Source organism: Fringilla coelebs, assembly GCF_963513975.1.
Source record: "Fringilla coelebs genome assembly, chromosome: 1".
In the NCBI taxonomy this organism is placed as follows: domain Eukaryota; kingdom Metazoa; phylum Chordata; class Aves; order Passeriformes; family Fringillidae; genus Fringilla; species Fringilla coelebs.
Window position 1 is genome coordinate 25,996,122 of NC_140028.1, and position 21,520 is coordinate 26,017,641.

Sequence of the window (21,520 nt, forward strand, 5' to 3'; positions counted from 1 at the left end):
GACTCTGAAATTTATTACTTTGAGAAAAACTTAAGCAGCTAAACCCCAAATTTCAGTTGTGACAATCTCTATCTATCCTTGTCTGATGATCAGAGAACAGTGCTAATTTATTTGATATCTAGATGGCACTGAAATTCACAGAGCCTGCTCAGAGTTTGCCTCACACACAAATGCTCAGTTGTGGTCAGCAATAAACACAAACTAGCCAAGAGAAGTTCATCTCAAAAACATCTCCCCCGCCTTCCCTCCATTACTCACTATTTTTTATGTTTTCCCTTTTATTTTAACATTATTTGCTGATTGGAGTACTTAACCAGGCTACTGGAAAAAATTGCTTGTCAGGCCAAGGGTGTACAGCTCTTTGCCTACTCTTTCCAAGAAGGAAACAGTTGTTTTGGCAAGGACTTTTCATCCTTTGTCTGGAGGATGCCCAAGGTAGGGATTAGTCACAGTATCTGTTGTTTTTGTGCAATTAGTGGCTGATTAGAGAATTGCATTTTGACTGTTTTTCAGAAAAATTAAATTCTTATAGTAGATAACATAACCCAGGTCTGCTCCCTTCCCAGAGCAGTACCATCCCAGATACCAACTACACAGAAAATACAACTTCTTTTTGTATTTCAGAATGTCTTCAATGAAAAGCTGTTTCCTCAAAATACGTCATACCATTCTTCTTGTCCCAGAACATACATTAATTTCAGACTGTTAGTTAATTTCTAATCTATGATAAATAGAAGAAGGTGACTGATTTAGCTCTCCATTAAGAGCAAGATGTGCCCTGTCACCTTATCTGGGGTTTGCAACCACTGTTAGTTGGGAGGCTGGAATCTTGATGAGACATAGATTCCCACACTGAACAGCAACTGGGAAGATGGCAAAGTTTAATCTCAGCCTTGGTCTGGACTTTCACCTGCATATTGCAGTATTAATATCTTCAAGGCATTTCTTTAGGAAATAAGTGCTTTACTCTGGCCTCCAACCATTAAACTCACATAAAGGAGGAGTGGCAGCATGGCCAGCACCAGCTGTGTTAGTGTGCTTCTATCTAATGCAAGTGACATTATTGACCTGGGAGAGCAGCCCATGCACGTGGCATGGTTCCCTGCCAGACCTCTCTGAAGATGCAGACAGGATTTACCAGTTCTTCTCATTCCAGTCAGGATTAAAGAGGACATAGGCTGAGATAAATCAGCTGATGCAGTGGAAGGCGTATGAAAAAGCAGAACTTTTCAGGATAAAAGGGTAAGAGGTCTGGAGGACTCACACACCTAACGGGATCCTGCAGCCACCAAGCAAAATAATTTCTGCGTTGGATTTTGAAGTTACATCAAATGAATGCAGGCACCAACTTCCCACATGGGGCATTTTGGCCTCTCTGGGGATGATCCAGGAGCTTTCCAAGCTGTGGGCACAGGACTCCTGCATGAAGAGCTCCATTCATGCTCTGCTGTTGCAAGCCCCGTGCGTAAGGCGCAGTGCTGGGCTGCACGGTGGGACAGACGCGCAGGCACAGCCAGGCATCGCTTCCTCTGGGTCTGCACGGAAGGCACTCCAGACAGTAGCTCATGTTCAGACTCAGGTGTTTATTATTTCTTATCAGTGAAACAGTCTCACTACTGTGAGTTTGGCAGCTTTTCATTAGCAAGGCACAAAATGGCTAACAATCTCTTGCTGCAAGGTCTTTTAAGACTAAACTATCCAATTTAGAGCTGACACCTGGATTATTTTCCCTTATAACCCAATAACTGATCCCACAGAGCCCGGAATGCAGAATTTCTGCCCAATTACAAAATGCCACCCAAACCCATGAAGAAGGAAGAAGAAGCATGAAGAAGAAACCCAGGATGACACCCTGTGCCCTCCATCTTGCTTCCATCCACAACATTCAAAAAATCCCAAAACCTAAATTTCTCACCAAGTGTTACACCCACACTACTCTCTATAATCTCTTGCACACTTTTCTGGATTCTAGCCTATCTTGAAGTCTAGAAAACTTTCTCCATGAGTGAGGGTCAAAGTCAGTGCTCCCCTGGGGGTCAGGGCACCCCAGAGCACACAGAGAAATAGTCCCGGTGCCATGGGTTTCAACAGCCAGGCACGATCTGCATCAGCTCTGCTTTCTGTGCTGTCTGCAGGCTGTCCCTCATGCTCCTACCCCAAGTCATAATCCAATAAAAGAATCCTTGTCATAAAGCAATAAAAGAATTATAAGAACACAGCAGAAATAACAATGCTTCTTGATATTTCCAACTAACACAAGTGCACGCCCCAGCTCCTGCCAAGCACGTAGGCTGCTGAAGATCCCATTCTGGGCCCCTTTGCTCATCCTCTGCACAGGACAGGGGTCCAAAGCACCAAGTGGAGGGGTCTCAGTTTGTTTCAGGAGCCCAGATACCTAGGAGGTGTTGCAATGTCACATGCTGGCACATTGCCTCTATTTTAATATTTACAAGGAAAGAGGGAAACCTTCACTGAAGACCTAAGCAACTGGCAATGGATAAAGACTTTTGGCCCTTTTGGCCAAAATAAGAAAAAAAGAAAAAGTTTAAAAGACCTCTGATCATTAAATAAACTTTAGAGAATCATTTGAAGACATCTGTTTTACTATTTCACTTTAATGATGGGTGTGTGAACTCTAAAGAGAATTTAAAACTTTCCCTACTGTTTTTAATTATTGGATATTGTATAGTATTGCTTTTCAAGCCAAGGGCAACAGAAAGCCTCAGGAATATGTCAGTGCTTATCAGGAGCTGATTCATATTTGTTTCTGAAGGAACAAAAGGGACACCAACTGCAAGTGAGTATTATGGTAAAGCTGACTGAAGGTGGTTTTGCTTCATATAGTAAAACACTGGGAGAATGTATGCAGATAATTACTACATCTCAACAAAGAAATAGCAAATGCTTAAACTGCATTAATTTCATCATTTATGACCATTGAAGCAGATGTTTTCATTAGTTTTTCTCAGAGAAGTATAAAAACTATTATAAATGTCGTAGCTGTAACCAAGGCAGTGCATCAGTAGCATACAGAAAATGGGATCGCCACCAACCTGAATGATTCCTCCTAGAAATGAAACTGCTGCTGCAACTCCAATCCTCTGCATTTCAAATTCTGACAAACCCAAAATTCCTGAATTATTGTTTGCCGTGAAATTAGTTCTGACTGAAGGAACAAGACGCTCAACTGCATTGGCAGATATTAAGGAAGTTAGAGCAAAAGTTCCTGTAAAAAAAGCCACACATTAATCACCAATAATTGTATATCTGTCTGTACTCATCACTCATGGTCTCTTTTTCAAAACAGCCATTTTAAGTAAAAGTGCCATTTTTTACATTCCTGTCATCATAAGAACAATTTTAAGGTAATTTTTCTATGTAACACACATTTCTCCCCATAAAATACCATTTATACAGGCAAATTAAACGTGAATCTTTTTTTTTTTTTTAGCACATTTGTTAGAGGAGGTTTACAAAAGAGAATTCAAATACAACAATTTAAAATGATTTCAAGTTATCAGAAATGCTTTTAACTCACCCTGGGTGTGACAAAGCAGCTATTTGTCTGAGAATCCCAAGTGTTCACCATTCAAATGTCTAGGGCAATTAATTCACACACTATATATAGTACCTAGCCCATTAAATAGTACCTAGCACTCTAATAAATGGAGGCAAATTATGGGAAAAAACATTTATTTGCTGAAAGTGGTAAAGTACATTTAATGACACAAAGATAAATGAGGATGACAATTCCACATTAGAAGACACAAGCATGCAGAGCTGTTAGAGCATAGGAATATCTTGCTCTGTCAGACCCATCTTGGCCATCTTTCCCAGTACTCTGCCTCCAGCTGTGACAGTCAGATGTGTTACCTGGGGAAAGCACACGAGCCTGGCCATTTTCTGTGGGCCATTGCCCTTATTGCCATCACCCATAGCTGTTGTGTTAGTGAAGTACTTCCTTACCGGACTGTTTGTGGACTAGCATTCATGAGTTTGCCAAAGGTCTGTCTGAACCTGCCTGTAATTTCTCCTTTCATAATGTCCTCTGAGAGCAGGTTGCAGAAGTTCAGCATCTGCTGTACTGTTTTCTTTAATTATACTTCAAAAGCCTTTTAAGGCAATTTCTCTCCGAACTTACCTTTTTTCTACTGCAGCAGGACCTGGTGTACACAGTCCTGCCCTCACCTTGGCCTTCACAGAGTAAAGCTCACAGCACAAATTCCTCAGGAACTCACCAGGGGTACCACCACCCTGAAAAGTGACCATGAGGTCCAGCCTTTTGCTTCATATCTTTCAACCTGCTAATAATTAATAAAAGAACTTTTCTTCTATCACAAGGACAACTTCGTTTCTTTAGTCACCTTTGGTGTGGAACTTTATCAGTAGATGTTTGACCATTCTGATATATTCAAAGTGTATCCCCTCTCCATGCACTTGTTGACATTCACAGTAGTCTAGATGGTAGTGAGGTAGGATTTTCCTTTACAGAAGTCACATTAACTCCTCTCCAACAGGGTCTGATTATACATAGCTTCTTTTGCCCCATCCCTGGAAGTGTTGAAGGGCAGGCTGGATGGGGCTCTGAGCAACTTGACTTAGTGGAAGGTGTCCCTGACGTGGCAGAGGGGTTGGAACTAGAAGACCTTTAAGGTTCCTTCCAAACCTGGCCATTCTATGACTGTAAGTTGTTTGCATAAAATTAAATTCGAAAACAGCTTACATGAAATTCTGTCTTAAATCGAAGATGTGTATGTGTTGTTTATGGCAGATAAAAGTGTCTCAGAGGATGGTTCAAAATCAATTATGTTAACAAAAGTCAAGAAAAGCTGTAGCTGTATGTGTTTGTTGCTCAGGTGAGGAATCTCTTCAAGTAGATCACTTTTTCCAAAGAAGAGGCATTTCAAGGGAATAAAAGTTAACTGAACAAGGCCATTGATGGATTTTCCATTTCATACTAGCATGACTTCCTTCACTAACAAAGAACAATTTTACAGCCTGTGCACATATGGAGAGCATTACAGATCTTACAGAAAATTCTGGTAAGTGAAGAGGTTGTCTCCAATGTCCATAAGGAATTATGGAGCAGCTGAGGCAGGCAGTATGGCCTCTATACATTCAGCAACACACCATGATGCCTTAACTGAGGCTGGGGGAACAAGAGCATGAGACCTTCCTTCTCAGAAGATCTACAATATATGTCACTCAAATGTATTAATTTAAAAAATTTCATATGTGCAAGAAAACTCTTTTGTTGCCTTTTTTTTTTTTATGATAGAGATTAAATTTTAAAATAGAATTATGAATGGGAAGAGTTTCCACACCAAGGGCCATGCAGAAATCTGCAGGCATGAACCTGTGGAACTCAGCAAGGCATTCTCTGAACACTATTCATTCCCAAGGATAAAACATCAGACTTAACAGCATACTTACCTATTTTATCAACTGTTTTCATTACTAGAATTTATGGCAGCCAGGTGCTTACCTATCTTTCCTACATATGATGGATTCTTGTTTTCCTAATAATCATATACCAACAAATTTCTGACAATATACTTCTAATTTTTTTTTGTTTTGTTTTGAAACAGTTTTTAAATATAGGCTAAAGTTTTAATCTATCTGTATTCAAGAGTAAAATTTATTTTCCAGATTCTAAATTTCCACCTTTTCTTGGAATGCTTCCCTTTTAACATGAGTTGAATACAATCATTACAACATTATGACAGTAACACATCTACAGATCCTTTTTGGACATCAAAAGGCTCAAATACTCTCTGTACATCTAGGGAAAACAAACTTTCAACTTTCCTTTTTCTCTAAGACAATTTACAGCCATTCAGAACTGCATTTTTTTATAATGTAACTGAATATTTTGATCAAAAGGGTGCTCAAAATGTGTTGCTAACTTCTTAGTAGAACATGCATACACTTGTGCAATCAGACTCTGCAGAGTTCATTTTGAGTGCCATCACCCAGAACCATCTTTTGTCCTTTCAGGAGGTTTTCTCCTCTTCAAGGAAGAGATCCCTCCTCCCTGATTAAATCCTCTGACAGCCCCAGGGGCTGCTCCCCTTTACCCAGCCATGCTGTGTGCTGCTCCTGCCCCTATCTCACCCTTCTTGCAAACTTCAGGGGCCATCAAGTGCCCACTTCTGCACAGCAAAGGATTTGTGGTTCAATCTAATGAGTATTATTTCCAGCTGCTCTCTATAATTTGATTTCTTTGGGCTCAGAAACAGAGCATTCATCAACCTATTAGAAGCACAAAGCCATTCAATTCTTCAGCTGCCGAGGCTCTGCTGAGGGTAAACAAGTAACTCATAACTACCAGCAGAGTAGCCAGGCAGCATCTTACACGGTCTACCCAAGTGCTCTGCAAGAGGATAAGAGTCCTTGTTGGGAGAGTCTCTGGCTTTAACACAATGGCAGGTAATGGGCTCAGAAGGTTGTTTTTGTTTTTCTTTTCCTGAGAAATGCAGGATTTGTGTTTTAGACAGGTGAGAAGTAATGTGTGTTTTCTGTGGTTTAAGAGGCAGTCAAACCTTTTTCATTTCCATTTACATACATCTTGTTGGCAGAGCCCTGTGTTAAACTCTTAGCCTGAAGCAGATTTCTAAAGCAAAGTTAAAATACAAAAGCTCTTACTAAATTACATTTACAAAGGAAGTGTCAGTGCGCCATTAAATTATAATGGCAGGAGTAACTCCAATATATTCTTAATGAGGGTCTTTAAAGTACTTTAACTGACAAAAAATAGTTGTAAAGAGAAGCACAAAACCATCTTATTTCTGTTTAATCATAGATAATTTTCCTTCCATTGACCTTTAAGCAAGAATAAATTTCAGTATCCGGTTCTCTATTTTTGAAAATGACTTTAGCAAACAGACTCTTACCTGTTGCAACATGACGTCCCATTCCAAATACGGCATAAATAATGACAGGGAAAAAAGATCCATATAAACCAAAAACTGGGTGGACTGAAGACAGAACAGCAAAGGCCAGCCCTATAGAAAATTAAAGAGAATTACTTCACTGTATGAAAATAAAACTGTTCTGTTTGCTTTGTTGCTTCTTATTTTCATGAGGAAATGTCTACAATTTCATTAAGAGCAGGAGAAAAGAAAACTCACCTTCCTTTATTAAAACCTAGAGTGTAAGTGAACTACTGTACAATAAGGATCAGAAATAACTGTGAAAGGTTTTTCATTTCATCATCAAAATCCACATATCCTACCATGTTTCCAAGTTGTCTCCATTAGTGGTTCCAAGCCTCTTTTAATAGCCAGGCCTCACAGGAGGAGGCAGCAATGTTTCACCCCCACCCTCACAAACGTGGGTTTGAGACTGCCAGGCGGTCTCCAGGCAGTGGGATGGCTATTTTTCACAAATATTTCAAAACCTGTAATTTTGGTTTGGATGGAACCCCTTCAGTCTGCTCTCTTCTAATTTCTTAAACAAGAAACTATTCCAGAGTTCATCCTCTTTAGGTGCTGGGGTTTATAAGCCTTTAGACATTAACATTTCTTTCATCATGTAGAGCTGTCAGTTCAGAAACAGAAAGTATTTGACTTTCACATTGAGATGGAGAACGAACAGAGTTGGTTCAGTTTTAACTTTATAGACTTGCTAACTACCTTCATTGCTTAGCTATAGAGGACAGCATCTATACTTTTCTTAGAATGTCTTGGACAGGAACTCATCTTTCAACAGAAATACTCCTGCAAAGCAGCAGATTTGGTTGCTTTTCAACTTGAGATACCTAAGATAGCAAGTCAGACTGCACTGGCTTCTTGCAAGTCATCAGGAGACTCCCCAGACTTGCTCCAGACCAGCAGGCTCCACGGCCACTTCACAGCTCTTCCTTCTGGAAACCAAGAGCAGGAGAACCTGGCTTGCACAGCTGCTCCATAAATTTTGGAGAACACCTCATCATGCAGTCTGGCAGAAAGGACTGGCCTGTGTAACACACAGGATGCCTTTCTGAATCCTTCAGCCTGAGTGTACTCCCCAGCCCAGGGCAGAGGTGTGTGCACTGGGAGACTGACCAGGCGTGATCTGACAGAGGAGATTCAGATCTCTGCAAGGGAGTTGCCCTTCTGTGTACATGTGAAATCCCCAAAGAAAACTAAACCTGTAGGATTCATTGTTCTCACTGAGCTTTCCTAACTGCTGCAGAAAGCATTCTTTGCCTGAAGTGTTGGTGTTATGAGGCTTTGGTGATATGGAGAGTGCCAAAGAGTGTCTTTGTTTATGGGTTTAAAGAGGCAATTCTGAACATTTTTATTCAAAATCTACTTCTTACATTTTCATTTGAGTCTCTAACAAAGTGCATGTGGTGGGGGGGAGACAAGAAAATGCAAAAAGGTCAGAAGTGTCAAGTTCTCAGTGAAGCAGTTCATTTGTTCTTAGAACCCTCCTCTGTTCTTGGAAAAACCTCACAGTGAAGATTTTGCTGAGGTGAATCCTACCTGGATCATTTTCACCCACATTGTGCTCAGCAAAATAGCACTGTGACTTGGAGAAGAGATATTTTAAAATGTGTTTAGTTTTACACTTCTTTTAAACAGAAATGGACTTGGTTGCTCTTCAGCCTTATGAGTGCATCTGCTGATAGACACTTCTGCATTTTTCTCTTAGCACAGCAGTATTGTAAGCCAGAAAGCTCTTCAAAATTGTAGTGCAACATCCATGTTCACAGGATCAATAGAGGTAAAAGAAGATCCTGAACCAAGAGCAACACAGAAGGGTGTGCCTGAGGAGAATAAAAACAGCACAGGAGAGAACAGTGTGACCCAATCCAGATAAAATTGAACATAGAGGAGGGGCGGAAATAGAGAATAGGAGTGAGAAATTTTTAAAGCTTGTTTAACACTGGAAAGCTCTTCTGTTACAACCATTTTGAACATGAACAAAACCAAACAGAAAGAGAAAATTGGGAATTAATTTACTAGTTGAATACTACTCACACACACATATTCCAGCCTTGTAACAAAGCATTATGCTAGGCTAATTATTTGACTCTCCAAAAAGTGAAAGAATAAGAAAAATTAGTATTATTTCAGTCCCATTTTAATTATAACAACATAATTGAAATGAAGTAACCTGTCTGTGTCCTTCCCAAACATAAGGGAATACACAAGCTTCAGTACTGAATGTTGAGCCAGATATGTACTTTAGAATGCTTTTGTGAAGAGCCTGTTAATCCTGGTTATGGTTATAAATCCAGATTATCTGCTGCTGATAAATATCACTTGTTTACAGGCAGATAATCTGAGTTTAAATTTGGCCCCTGTTTTTCTCCATTTCATGCCTAGACCTTTCACATTTTGTATAAAATTTCTAGGGGCAGTGTGTTGTTCTTTTTCATGGTGAAGTTGTGGCCATCAGGCCAGAGCTAAAATTTGATTTGAGTCCTGGCTCTATTTGTTAGGTTTTTATTCCCATTACTGAAGCATGTGTAGCCCTTACTGAAATGTGTAAGAGCATAGGGGCATTATAAAATAGAATCAGTAAAGACTTCAGGTTTTGTTATTAGGCATAAAATGCTCTAAAGGTTCAAATACTTTTCAAGATGTAATCAGTAGTATATTAAGCTTATTTCATTAATTTTCATATTAAACTTCACTGCAATGCATTCTGTTTGATCGAGAACTTTTCCTGTCAAAAGACAGGAAACATTATTTTCTTTTTTTTTTTTTTCATTCCATAGAGTAATACTTAAAGGAAATAGATCATAAAGTAAGGATCTCCCATAATCTTCACTGGTAATATGGAGAAGCCCCCATGGCAGTGACATTAAGGTTTTCATATAAGAATATAAATTCCATGAAAAGAAATGCAAACAAATATTGAACAGTAAGTTTGGGTACAGTACATTAATATTGTTTGTTTTAACTACCTCCTTATCATAAGATAACATTGTGGGACACACTTCCACTGAAAACCACGACCCGTGACTAGCACCAGGCGCTTTACACTCCTCTGGCGCATCAGGCTGAAGAGCAAGAGATGTTTAACACTCACTGTCAATGCAAAATAACAAACTTGATGCAAAGAGAAACAAGGCCATCTCCTACTGCAGGAGAAAGGTCTCAGTTTGAGTTGGAAGTGTCTGCTAATTAGATTAGTGCCAAAACTACAGCAATAAAAAATATTTTCCAGAGGAAGAGCTATGAATCACCAGAGCACAGTCAACTACTTAACAGTTCTCTGCATCTGGAAATATGCTCCAGATGATACATACATCTGTTCTAAGGAAAACTCTACCACATCTTTTGGAAAGAGTAGGTGCAAACCAGAAATTAAATTTAGAAATAGGAAAAGTATTAAGCCTATAATTAATTTGAGGAGTATCAATATTAGTATCATTTAACATTTACTGTAAAAAGCTATATATATTTGAAAAGTTTTTCTGATAGAGTGCATATTCAAATAATTTTCTGAAATTGTAACCTTTTACTCTTAAATGTGACTATACTAAGATGGTCAGACCCCAGGTTTATGGAGCCCTAAATGACTCAAGAATGCTATCTGCAGTTGTGAGCACTATCTAATGCTTCAGAAAAATATAATTTCTCCATTTCTTCTCCATCTTCTCCCAAAGCTCTTTTATGTAGTAAGAAAGGTATTTTCTGAGAATGCCCTAAAATGTAGAACTGATACATATTTAATCAGTCTCCTATCAATACTTCCTGGAGAACTAACAAATCAGACAACCAATGACTCCTATCCCAGGATTTAATTTCTAACTCCAGGATATCTGACTTCTATTGAAGAAAAAGCAAGATATTTTTTTCCATCACAGGGAAAAAAATAATATTATATTTCATAACAGTTTTCCTACACAAACCTCCTAGTTCTGGAGGGTTCTTTGATGATGGCTTCATAAAAGCTCATAACATAAAATAATCTTTTGGAAATAATATCATTAACTTCCAAAAACTGGGAAGCTCAGTATCAGTTCTCTCAATGCATATTTGCTGGGGCTGGACAAATGGATTGTACCTTCTGTCTCACTTATTTAGTGACAAAGTACCAAGAGCTTAAAATCATTCCTTGGTTCTTCTGCCATTCAAAGCCTGAGGCAAATGAAGAATGTAAAGACAGAATGGAAGGACAGACCCTCAAAAATGAACCATAAGTCTTTCAGAGACCACGCAATGTTGCTTTGGCAACCCTCCTCTGTTTTGAAGGATCCTTCAGTGCAGCTCCTTCCCATGCAGCTGTCCCCTTCAGCCTGGTGAGAGTTAAGCACCTCAGCTGTGTTAGCCACAGTACCTGAATTCACAGTGTTTCACAGATTCTGAAGTGCAGCTCTCCCAATGTACCATCTGACAACCACATCAAAGATAGATTTGAGAAAATGCTGTACTATTCTGCCACTTTACAGATCTTCAGGTAGTGACATTAGAATCTTAATGTTCAAAAGGAAAATAGGCAAGCATTATGGTGGAAGAAACAAGAGGATGGCATGACATGCTGTCCTGGTTTGAGGAAGTGAGTTTTTTGGGATGCTGTGGTCAAACCAACCAGTGCTCAGATTTGAATATTGGCACCTGGTGTGGCCACTGAGGACATGGATACGCCTCTGAGAACACAGGGGGTTAAAAGCTGAGAACTCCGTGCCCAGCAGGGCAGCGTGGGAGTTCTGGACAGGCAGAGCCTGATATTTTAACCCTTTTCTTGGATGATGAAGACCTTACAAATGCTGATCCTCCTGGAGCTGAATGAAGAGAGAGATAGAGATGGAATAGCAGGAAATGGGCAAGTGTGATGCAAGTTTGTGCAAGTGAAAAATGTCCAAGAGAAACTGAGAAGAATCCTAGTTGGGAGGAGGTGATGGAGTGGCCTTTGGCTGGACTTTTCTTGTATAGCCTTGGACAGAACCATTTTTTTTTCCTGTGACACAGAGACTGCATTTAGGGGGAGGCAGTGGCTTGGAGCCAAGAGAGTGCAGTGATGTTATGCGATGGAGTGCGTGAACAGAGACAACGGGTGAGGAGGGTGGTGGTGGTGCCCTCCATCTTCAGAGAAGGAGAAGAAAATCTCTGCTCTTGAGACCCCTCGGCCCCAGGGAGTGAAATTTGGGGGGGACGTGTCCCAAAAATGAGGGACTGTACCTTTTTTGGAACTGGGCAAAGCATCCTTGAAAAGGAAAACCCTAGGAGCAGCTCTGGTCCATGCGCAGTGGTGAGAGCACTGGGCATGGAAGGAAGATGTCACGCTGGCAGATGATCTCCGGGCAGTGCCACGTGTGACTGGGAAACACAAGAGGTTTCAACTGTGTTTCCAGGGAAAGCCCATGGTGCAAGAGGGACTCCTCTCTCCTTGATGAACTGAGAATTGATTATCTGGAAGGTGGTGATGGACTGAGAGTAGTGATCGGAGGGGTGGTAACTGAATTGAGAATCCAAGGTTTTGTCCTGCTGTGATGTATTGGGAATTTGGTGGGAGTAGGAGGAGAAGGAGTGTTTTTGGAAGGTTTTCATTCTGAGTTCTGTGTGTGGTTTTTTTTAATATAGTTGTAGGTTAATAAAGTTTTTTCCCCCTTTATTCCTAAGTTGGAGCCTGCTTTGCTCTATTGCTGGTGACATTTCACAGCAGACACTAGGGAAAATATATTTTCATGGGGGCAGTGGCATTGCGCAAGAGTCAAACCATGACACCCACTTATGATTTCACTGTTCAAGACAGCTTGACCCCTCTGTATGTAATAGATACATACAAAACAGAGCATTAAAAAATTCCTACTGCTTCCTTTACTTTTAAGAGCTCCTCAAAAAAAGCTATCAGCCTTGACAGACAATCTGAGATGAAACATTAAGAGCCCTTTAGGATAAGTTTTACAACATATCTGAACACCACAAAGATTTTATAAACTGTTTCACAGTCAGTTCTATGAGCTATTATCCACTAGTCAGCCATGATACCTGGAGAATTCAGCCCCCTCCAGAAATAAAGGATTTTGAAAGTGGATTATAGGTAAAAGTCTCTGTATTTCAGTAAGCATGAACAGAGAATGAAGCCTTCAGAAGTTTGTGGTAAGCAGGTAACTATGAGGCAATCTTCTGAGAAGCATCAATGCTGTGGAGAAACAAAAGCCAGTCATGATTGATTACAAGCCTTAATCCAGATGAGCTGGGCCTTCTGAAATCCATGGAGAGGGCATCCATTTTGTCAAATCAGTGGCCAAGGATCTGAACAGTAACAGTTTTCTGATCTGGAAGATGATGTATGGTGTCATTTCTTCCTTCAAGGATCCTTTCCTGGGTTGCTCAGTCTCTGTCCATGGTGCTCAGGCGCCCCAAAGCACAGGGATCCACGCAGCTCATCTGGGCACGCGGTGCAGGCACTCCGGAGTGCACCTGGACAGGAGTCCCAGGGGAGCCAGAGGTCATCCAGAAGCTGAATTCACATTTCTAGCAGTCTGTTAGACAGGTGTGCATTAGCACATGTGTAACTTGGAAGGATTTTTATGGACATTAGAAAGAAAATATTGCATGCGCAGCAGCCTAAGTGCCTTGCTGCTCCACTGGAGAGTTGTAAAGTGTGAAACATCGTCCCACATTTTCTCGCTAACACGTTAAATTTCATATTCTGCTTACATCATTATTCTTTGCATGAGAGAACTATAACAGAGTTCAACTGCACACTCTTCCAGAAATCATGAACTACATGGATTCTCCAATGCATTCTGTAGGAGGTTTTTCTGGCTCTGTTTCCAAATGTGCCTATTCAATTTCATCTGCACATGTTATTTGTAAGCCAGATGTATATTTACAAGGCAGCTTTACCCCTTAATAAAATTATTAGCTCCAGTTAGTCAGCTTAGAGTATATTTACATCTACATTTATGATCAGAGCCTGAAATAAACCCCTGTCAACTATCACCCTTGAGAAGACACAGCTGGGGTTCCTCCATGAAAAGCTAAGAAAAAAAAAATTATATAAGTTCTTGGCATCATGCCTTCCAAAACACTGGGCACCAGTTCTGGAATGCAGGAAGGCAGTATAGTTAATTTTTTTTAATGTCAGGGTCTCCAGCCAGTGTTAAGGAATTAGTTGTTCAGCAATAAATCCAGCTCCAGATTAAATTAAGTTTAATTAAAACATACAAACCACACCAAGACTCAGTGAGTTATTATTGGGTTTGAAGAATGAAAAAGAAAAGAAGTTGGCAGAAATAACAATACTGATTTCATCAGATGCCATCTACATATTTAACTTTTAAAGGAAATATGTCTCAAGGGCCCTCCACCCTCCAAAAAAACAGCCCACCAAAATCCACTTGAGCCAAAGCATTTCTTGTTCATGATAGGTCACAGGAAAGGCAGCAAATGTATAATACTATATATAAATTCTGCATTAAGCATATGCATGTATTAGCTGCCTACAAAAAAAAAATATTTTTTTTAACCTACAAACACTGACATCATTGCAATCTGGTAAGTTTGAAAGTCCAGATCTTATACCCTCACGCTATTGAGTGGGCAGCTATTGAGTACATAACATACAGAAAAATATTTATTTCAAAAGAAACAGAAAAACGTTTATGATTCCACAAATTTAGCAAGCAAAGGCTGAATCAGAAATAGAGTGACAGTGTTTTCATTTTGAAACTCCCACACATTCGTCTTAACTTTTTCATATATATACAGAAGCTCCAAACTTCACTTTTTTTCTTTTTTTTTTTTTTTGAGTAGCAGCTCAACAGAGATCATAAAATTGAAAGGTAGCATAAAATTGTGAAGACCTTCTCTTGTGATCTGCTCCCCCTTATGACAGCCAAACACAATTGTAATTTAGCACATCCATTAATCAAATTATGTGATAAGGAGATCCATCTTCTGAACCAAATAACTAAATACAATATTTTTAGAACTACTTCCAATTTTAAATCTTAACAGATTACTTTATTTTAATTTCTCTATGTACTGAAACTGTCTTTTAATTTAAACACTTTTACTGATAAAGAAAAAACCTTCCCATGTTTTAATTAACCTGTTTTTCTCCCAAATATAATCTCTGCTTTTCTGCTCATTCTCCTAGACTTTTTTTCTACTGAGATCATCTTCTATGAACAGAGGAAACTAAAATGACACACTGTATTTGTGATAATGGATCAACAGACAGCTCTGCCAATGGTCATCAATTTCTTTGCACCTCCCAATTCATGCAGCAGGCTTTTTTTTTCCAAATAGGCTAATTATTTTCCAATACACCATTAAAACCACCTCTAACTGAGAGCATCAGCAGATTTGTCTTTAGAACCCATGCATAAATCTGAAGTAAAACCCACCATCTGTCCTAGAAACTTGCTTCAGAATTGCATAGCTGAATCCATCATTATGGTATTGCTCTACAGGGATATGTATTTTCATTATTATTATAATTCTTATTATTATTACTAAAAAGAAATACAACACCATGGGTTGCATCTGGTCCAGTCCTTCATCCCAAGTACAGACTTGTAACTGGGGTGCAACACTATCAATCATAGAATATAATTCCAAATTCAACAGCATCATCTAGGGTACCTGTTACCAGATCCACAATGACACTTACCTCGTTTTTCAGAATCCTGAGATGGCAATTACCTATCTCAGCCTTCAGTCTGGGTGTGTTTAATTTTCTCTGTTTGATATCAGTGCTTGACCATTTCCCTCATGGCAAAGTCATCATCCTTCAGGAAACTGAGTCAAAGTTCTAATTTTGCACTGAGCTTCCATTCAGACCAAATACTTCAGTAGAAAGTGCCATGCCTTTGTTTTGCACTTATTTTTTTAAAGACTGTAAAAGCACTTGAACATTTGGAGTTTTTTGGAGGGGTTTAACTCAGTTGCATTGTTAGACATGGATATCGGTAGCAAACTACTGAAATCTGAATTCTTTGCACCATAAACTCTCAGTGTAGTATTGCATAAGTAATTTCTCTGTTTCAAGCAAAAGCATTTTTGTGTGTCTAACTTCCCTACCCATAAACTTTTCTATTACTGGTAAGTGTAAGGAGCTTTAAATTGTCATAATGAAAAGTGCAGGGTATAAGTATTATCATCACCCCAAAAATTACCAAAAAAAAAAAAAATTTAAGTCATATATTTGTGTAAGCAGGAGACTGTCTGGTCATTAATAGATTGAGGATGAGGCTTATAATTATCAAAAACTCAAGGGAGATCTTGGAAGAAGCCTGAGAGAAGGGTTGGCATTGTCTGAAGTTAGGTACCTACATTAGGAATTTACATCCAGAAAGAGTAAAACAGCTTCATGTGTTACAGAGCACTTAATTTTCACAGCATTTCATGACCAAAATGCTTCAGACACATTTGCGTCTCCTACCTGTATAGAGAACATAAACAAGTTACATACACTAAAATACATGTTAAAAAAATAAAATATATATTCAAGTAGACTAACTTGGGTAATAATTCCTCTGACAATGAACTCATCTGCATGACAGAGGTTCTCTTTTATAAACTTTTTCAGACAAACCTGGCTTTATTTCTGTTGCATTCAGGGGAGCTCACTGATGGGTCATGGTGCTAGCTACATGGTTTCTACATGCCAGCCTTTGTGAGCAGTGTGCACTGTTCTGCCCAGGAAAAAACAAACAGCAAAACAAGCAAAAAACAAACCCCAAACCTCACATTCTAAATAGCAAAATACTGAGGAATGGCTACCAAAAAATATACCTGCAAAATTTAAATCTGAGTAAAAAGCTGTTTGTTTGAAAAGGCAAGACTGCATGAGAAGGATAGCAAAGTGGATTGTTGGTAGATGGATCAAGAGCTTGGTAATGAATAAATAATGTCAGGAAAGATCACCTATGAAAGGCTTTGAAAGTAAAGATGAATTTTCTTGGTGCAATAAAAGTTACCGCTGTGAAAATAAGCTAAGCAGATGCATTCTGAAGAGATATGATGGGACTATAGCACATGTTCAGAATGCTACAGAAAAAACAGGATGACAGTTTAATGAGATTTAGCTACATGGAAAGACTGTGTCATAATGCATCTTAATTTTATCATGTAAAGAAACCAAGAAAAATTCAGACCCGGGCTGATACAAGTATTCTTCTTTTATGAATATGGGTATGAGTCACACAAAAAACCCACAAATAAATCTATTGTGACAGGTCAATGGATGAATTACAGAAAAGAAAACAGTAAGACCTGCCTTTAACCATGAACTGTTAAACATGAATTGTTTATTACAATGACATGGATATAATGGTTAAGACACCTAAACTTTGATGTCTGTCTCATCAGTGTCTACACTTGAGCCCATCCCTGTTACACTCAGAGGAAACTTATTAAAATAATTAATCAACCTTAACAAAGCAGATGGTTAGATGTAGTCAGATGAATCACGCCTGTGGTGGGTTGATTCCAGCCAGCAGTTAAGTACCCAGCCAGCCACTCACTCCTCCTCAAAGGATGCAGGAGAGTATCAGAAAAGCACAAGTGAGAAAACTTGTCAGTCAAGATAGACAACTTAATAAGTGAAAGAAAGAAAAGAAAAAAAGTGATGTAAATGCAGTCATTCCCCACCTCTCACAAGCATAGAATAACAGAATAAGTTGGAAGGGATCTACAAAGATCATCAAGTCCAACTCCTGGCCCTGCCCAGGACACCCCAAGAGTACACCATGTGCCTGAGAGCATTGTCCAAATGCTTCTTGAACTCTTGAACTCGGGCTTGGTGCTGTGACTAGTTCCCTGGGGAGCCTGTTCCTGTACCCAGCCACCCTCTGGGTGAAAAACCTTTTCCTGATGTCCAACCCAAGCCCCTCCTGATTCAGTTTCCTCAAGTCCTGTCCTGGTCACCAGAGAGAATAGATCAGTGTCTGCCTTTCCACCTCCTCTCACAAGCATGTTGAGGTGTCCCCTCAGTCTCCTCTTCTCCAGGCTGAACAAATTAAGTGACCTCTACTGCTCCTCATTTGGCTTCCCCTCAAGGCCCTTCATCATCCTCATTACCCTCCTTTGGATGCTCTCAAACAACTTAATATCCATTAACTCCTATCAACTAAGTCTTCGTTGATCAGTGAAGAACACAAAGGCAGCTTGCTGAGAGCTACTTACCTGCACAGCAGACCCTTTGTTTTATTAGCATGATTTCAATTTGGAAAGGAAAAAGAAAGTTAGGCACTTATGAGACATTGACATGGATCTAGCAATTGAATTAGTTTGCAAGAATGAGGGATACAGAATTAAATGGAAAGAAGACTCTTCATAGAATGACTGTTGATGGGGCATTAATAAGTTTTAAAGGGAAAGGGAAGAGGGCAATGAATGCTAATCCAGCAAGAAAATTAGGGATTTATTTTGTTAATTTAGAGACATAGTGCTCTGGTCTATTAATAACAGAGTTTTGAGAAGTTTTTGAGACAAATTATGTAGTGATTACCAAAACATAAAAGGTCAAATTTCTTAACTTTCTATTACAGTATATAGAAACTTCAAGCCTGCATCATGGTCTTCATTTTAGATTCAAAGGTTATTTTTTCAACCTTAGATATCAAAGTAAGAATAAGGATTTTATGTCAGCATTATTAAATTACACTTGGAACTAATATTAAATAGCTGGAACTGATGAAGCCTGATTTCCTTTACTGGTTTTGACTTGTGGTTGGCTAACTTTGCAGTCTGAGACTGTGCAAGTCCAACTGGACCTTTGTGCCAACTGGTGTATTTGAAAAGGCTTTTTTTTTTTTTTTTTTTTTGGTTAGAACTTGTAGGGTCTTTTTCCTACCTGATATTTTCATAAATTTTTTAGAAACATAATTATCTTTGACATTTCTTTCTTCATATTCTGTACAAGTAGATAAAGGACTCTAAAACTAGGGGCACATACAGAGAAAATAAAAGTATTGTCTCCATAGGCAAAGAGCATTGAATTTTGGGACTCCTAAGTAAATATTTATTTTTTTTTTTTAGCAGACAATGAAACAACTATAGGAACATTTTCAGAATGACTGCTCGGTTCCAGCAACGACTCTTTCACCACAAATGCCCAGCAGCACATTATGATATTCCCATGCCTTTACTTTCCATCTTGCTACACCCCTCAGCCTCCTCTTCCCCAGCCCAGTTCTGTTGCTTTCACTACAACACAGTAAGGACAGGGACTTTCATCTTTTCTTCTCTACAATACAAAGAGAAACCAGCAATTTTATCTAAAATTTAGATCAGAAGTGGGAACACAAATACATTACACCAAATCAGAGCAGCTGCCAACCTGAATAGTCTGAATATGACCAGTACCAGATGAGTAAGAAATCCCACAGAAGGAAATTGTGAAAAACAGAGCTCATTTGGAAGGCCTTCCTTAATTATTTTCAAGCTACTGGACTGCTTTCCACCCTGAAGTTTGCATATTTCATCACTCAGAAAAATGTGGCATATGAATACAACTGTACATTTTTCCAAATATTTCCATTACTCAGGTTTATTTCCTTATATTCAGATTTGCTTAAACCTGTTGCTGAGGTTGACACTATGCTCAACAAGTCAGTTATCACCAATTACCTTTTTTCCTACTATTATTAGAATTTCTGCCTTGCATTGCATTACAAAATTTCTTGGTTTATCTTGTGGGTGGAAGAAAATAGTCACAATAAGACCTCCCAAAATTTGGGGTTTTTTCCTTGTGCTATATAACAAATGGAGCTTCTTTTCATCCATAAGTCTTCCTGTGAAAATATTAGGATAGTGCTGGTAACTGGAATGCTTACAACACTAGGGAAAGAACTTATATTTGCATTCAAATTAAAGCACCATAAACATGATGAAATGCTTTTGTCTCTAACTCTCATCCTATTTCATCCCCTAAAATCATTCCAAAATCTTGAGAAGCAGCAAGCAGAAAAAGAAAAATCAGATCGGGAGTTCCAAAGTATTTCTTTTTAAACAGCATAAAATAAGGATGAAATTGTTTCTAGAGTACTTATAAATAAACCAGAAAACACAAACCTGTATTTTCTGTCTTCACAGATTTATCTGTTACAGTAAACAACTTCTTGGTACAAGAGTCAAACATGAAAATCCTGGCTAAAACTACCAACACTGCAGAAATGCTGTTTAACATTGCATTTTTGATGAATTTCAACATACTGTTATTAGCAGCATTTTAATTACAATTGTTGTATACCCACATACCAGTGAAATTAGATACTTTGCAGAGTTACAGTATTAAGGTTCCTAAAGTTAAATCATGCCAATGCAGATGTTCCTAATTACTTTAAAAGCACAAATACTTATACAAATCAGTTGTTTCAAGTTCCAGCATAATTCAATTAAAGGAGTGTATAACAACATGAATGACAGTTTAGCACACTCAATATGGAAGACTCTTAGGAAACAATAGATGTCATCCACGTGAAGGAAGGAGTTAAAGTCCATCTGAGATAAGAATCTGTGATTTGTCTGAGAGAAATACAAGAGATTGACATAAGAACATGACATTATCAAAGACACATCAAAAACTGACAAAAGCATTTATTTCCTCACAGCAATCACTTTACTAAGCAAGATGACTGGAACTTAAAGTTTCTGCAGGTCATTGTGCAGGATTTGGGAAGCTTCTCCTTTTTCCTGCCATTTTTTCCTTCCTTTTTTTTTTTTTTTAAGCTCTAAAATGGAGTCTAGCTCCACCCCTACTTTGTATTTCTCCTTGAAAAGAGGTGTGTAGGTAATGCAATACAACATTAAATCAGCACACAAGCTATGGATGCCACAGATTCTCTCCCTGGATAATGTCTCTGGCAGGAACTCTTTAGACACAGAAAGTTGTGAACTCTTTCTGCTGTGTTTTAGAATTTTACAGGTAATAGTATCATGCATGTGTTTATTCCACAACAGCATATTTTATAGTGCAATTATCATTGAGTTATATTTTTACCCATGTGAAATAGAGAAAAAAGATGGTCATTTAACTGATAAAATATTGTGTATAACCATATCCTGTATGAATATAGTTACTGCTCTCTCACCTTCCATAATAAATGTTTGAAAAATTGTCAAAGGATAAATAGTAAAATTCCACAGAAATTAGCTAAAATATCACAATGCATTCCTTTCCACATTTGCACATCCACTCTGTAAATTAGTTAAGACTGCACATTTTTTCCTTGTATTTTTATTTAGATTCAATCAACATTAGATATGGCCAGACAAACTTAAAATATTAATTTGAAATGAGTTTACTGTACCTTGAGTCACCTGTTGGATGGCTAGCATCATCCCAGAAACAGTATCAGGAACCAAATTTTCCTTCCAGTTGTAGACAGGCACCCATTTCAAGATAGGCAGCCTTCTCATACACCAGGCTTTGATATCTTCAAAGCGAACAGCCTGGATCTTCCTCCAGACTGTGCTTCTTTTCCTTCTTGCCCCTGTCATCATTCCTACCCCCCAAAAGCAATGCCTCTGTCAGGAGAGTGCACAGTTGAGGAATCACCCTGATCTCTGTCAGTGTCCAGTTTTCTTCTGAGATTTTTCAGTTCCAAACTACAAAGAAAAAA

General features: G+C 38.7%; 1 protein-coding gene across 1 annotated transcript in view; it reads right to left on the reverse strand.

The window, feature by feature from the left end:
* Positions 1-21,401, reverse strand: part of SLC26A7 (solute carrier family 26 member 7) — a gene marked incomplete at both ends in the record, with an annotated part of 65,788 nt that extends 44,387 nt beyond the window's left edge. Inside the window, 3 exons of the mRNA XM_084202172.1 lie at positions 3,054-3,226; positions 6,894-7,004; positions 21,209-21,401. Coding sequence (XP_084058298.1) covers positions 3,054-3,226; positions 6,894-7,004; positions 21,209-21,401 — 477 coding nt within the window. The remainder of the gene's footprint in view (positions 1-3,053; positions 3,227-6,893; positions 7,005-21,208) is intronic.
* Between the last annotated feature and the right edge of the window lie 119 nt (positions 21,402-21,520).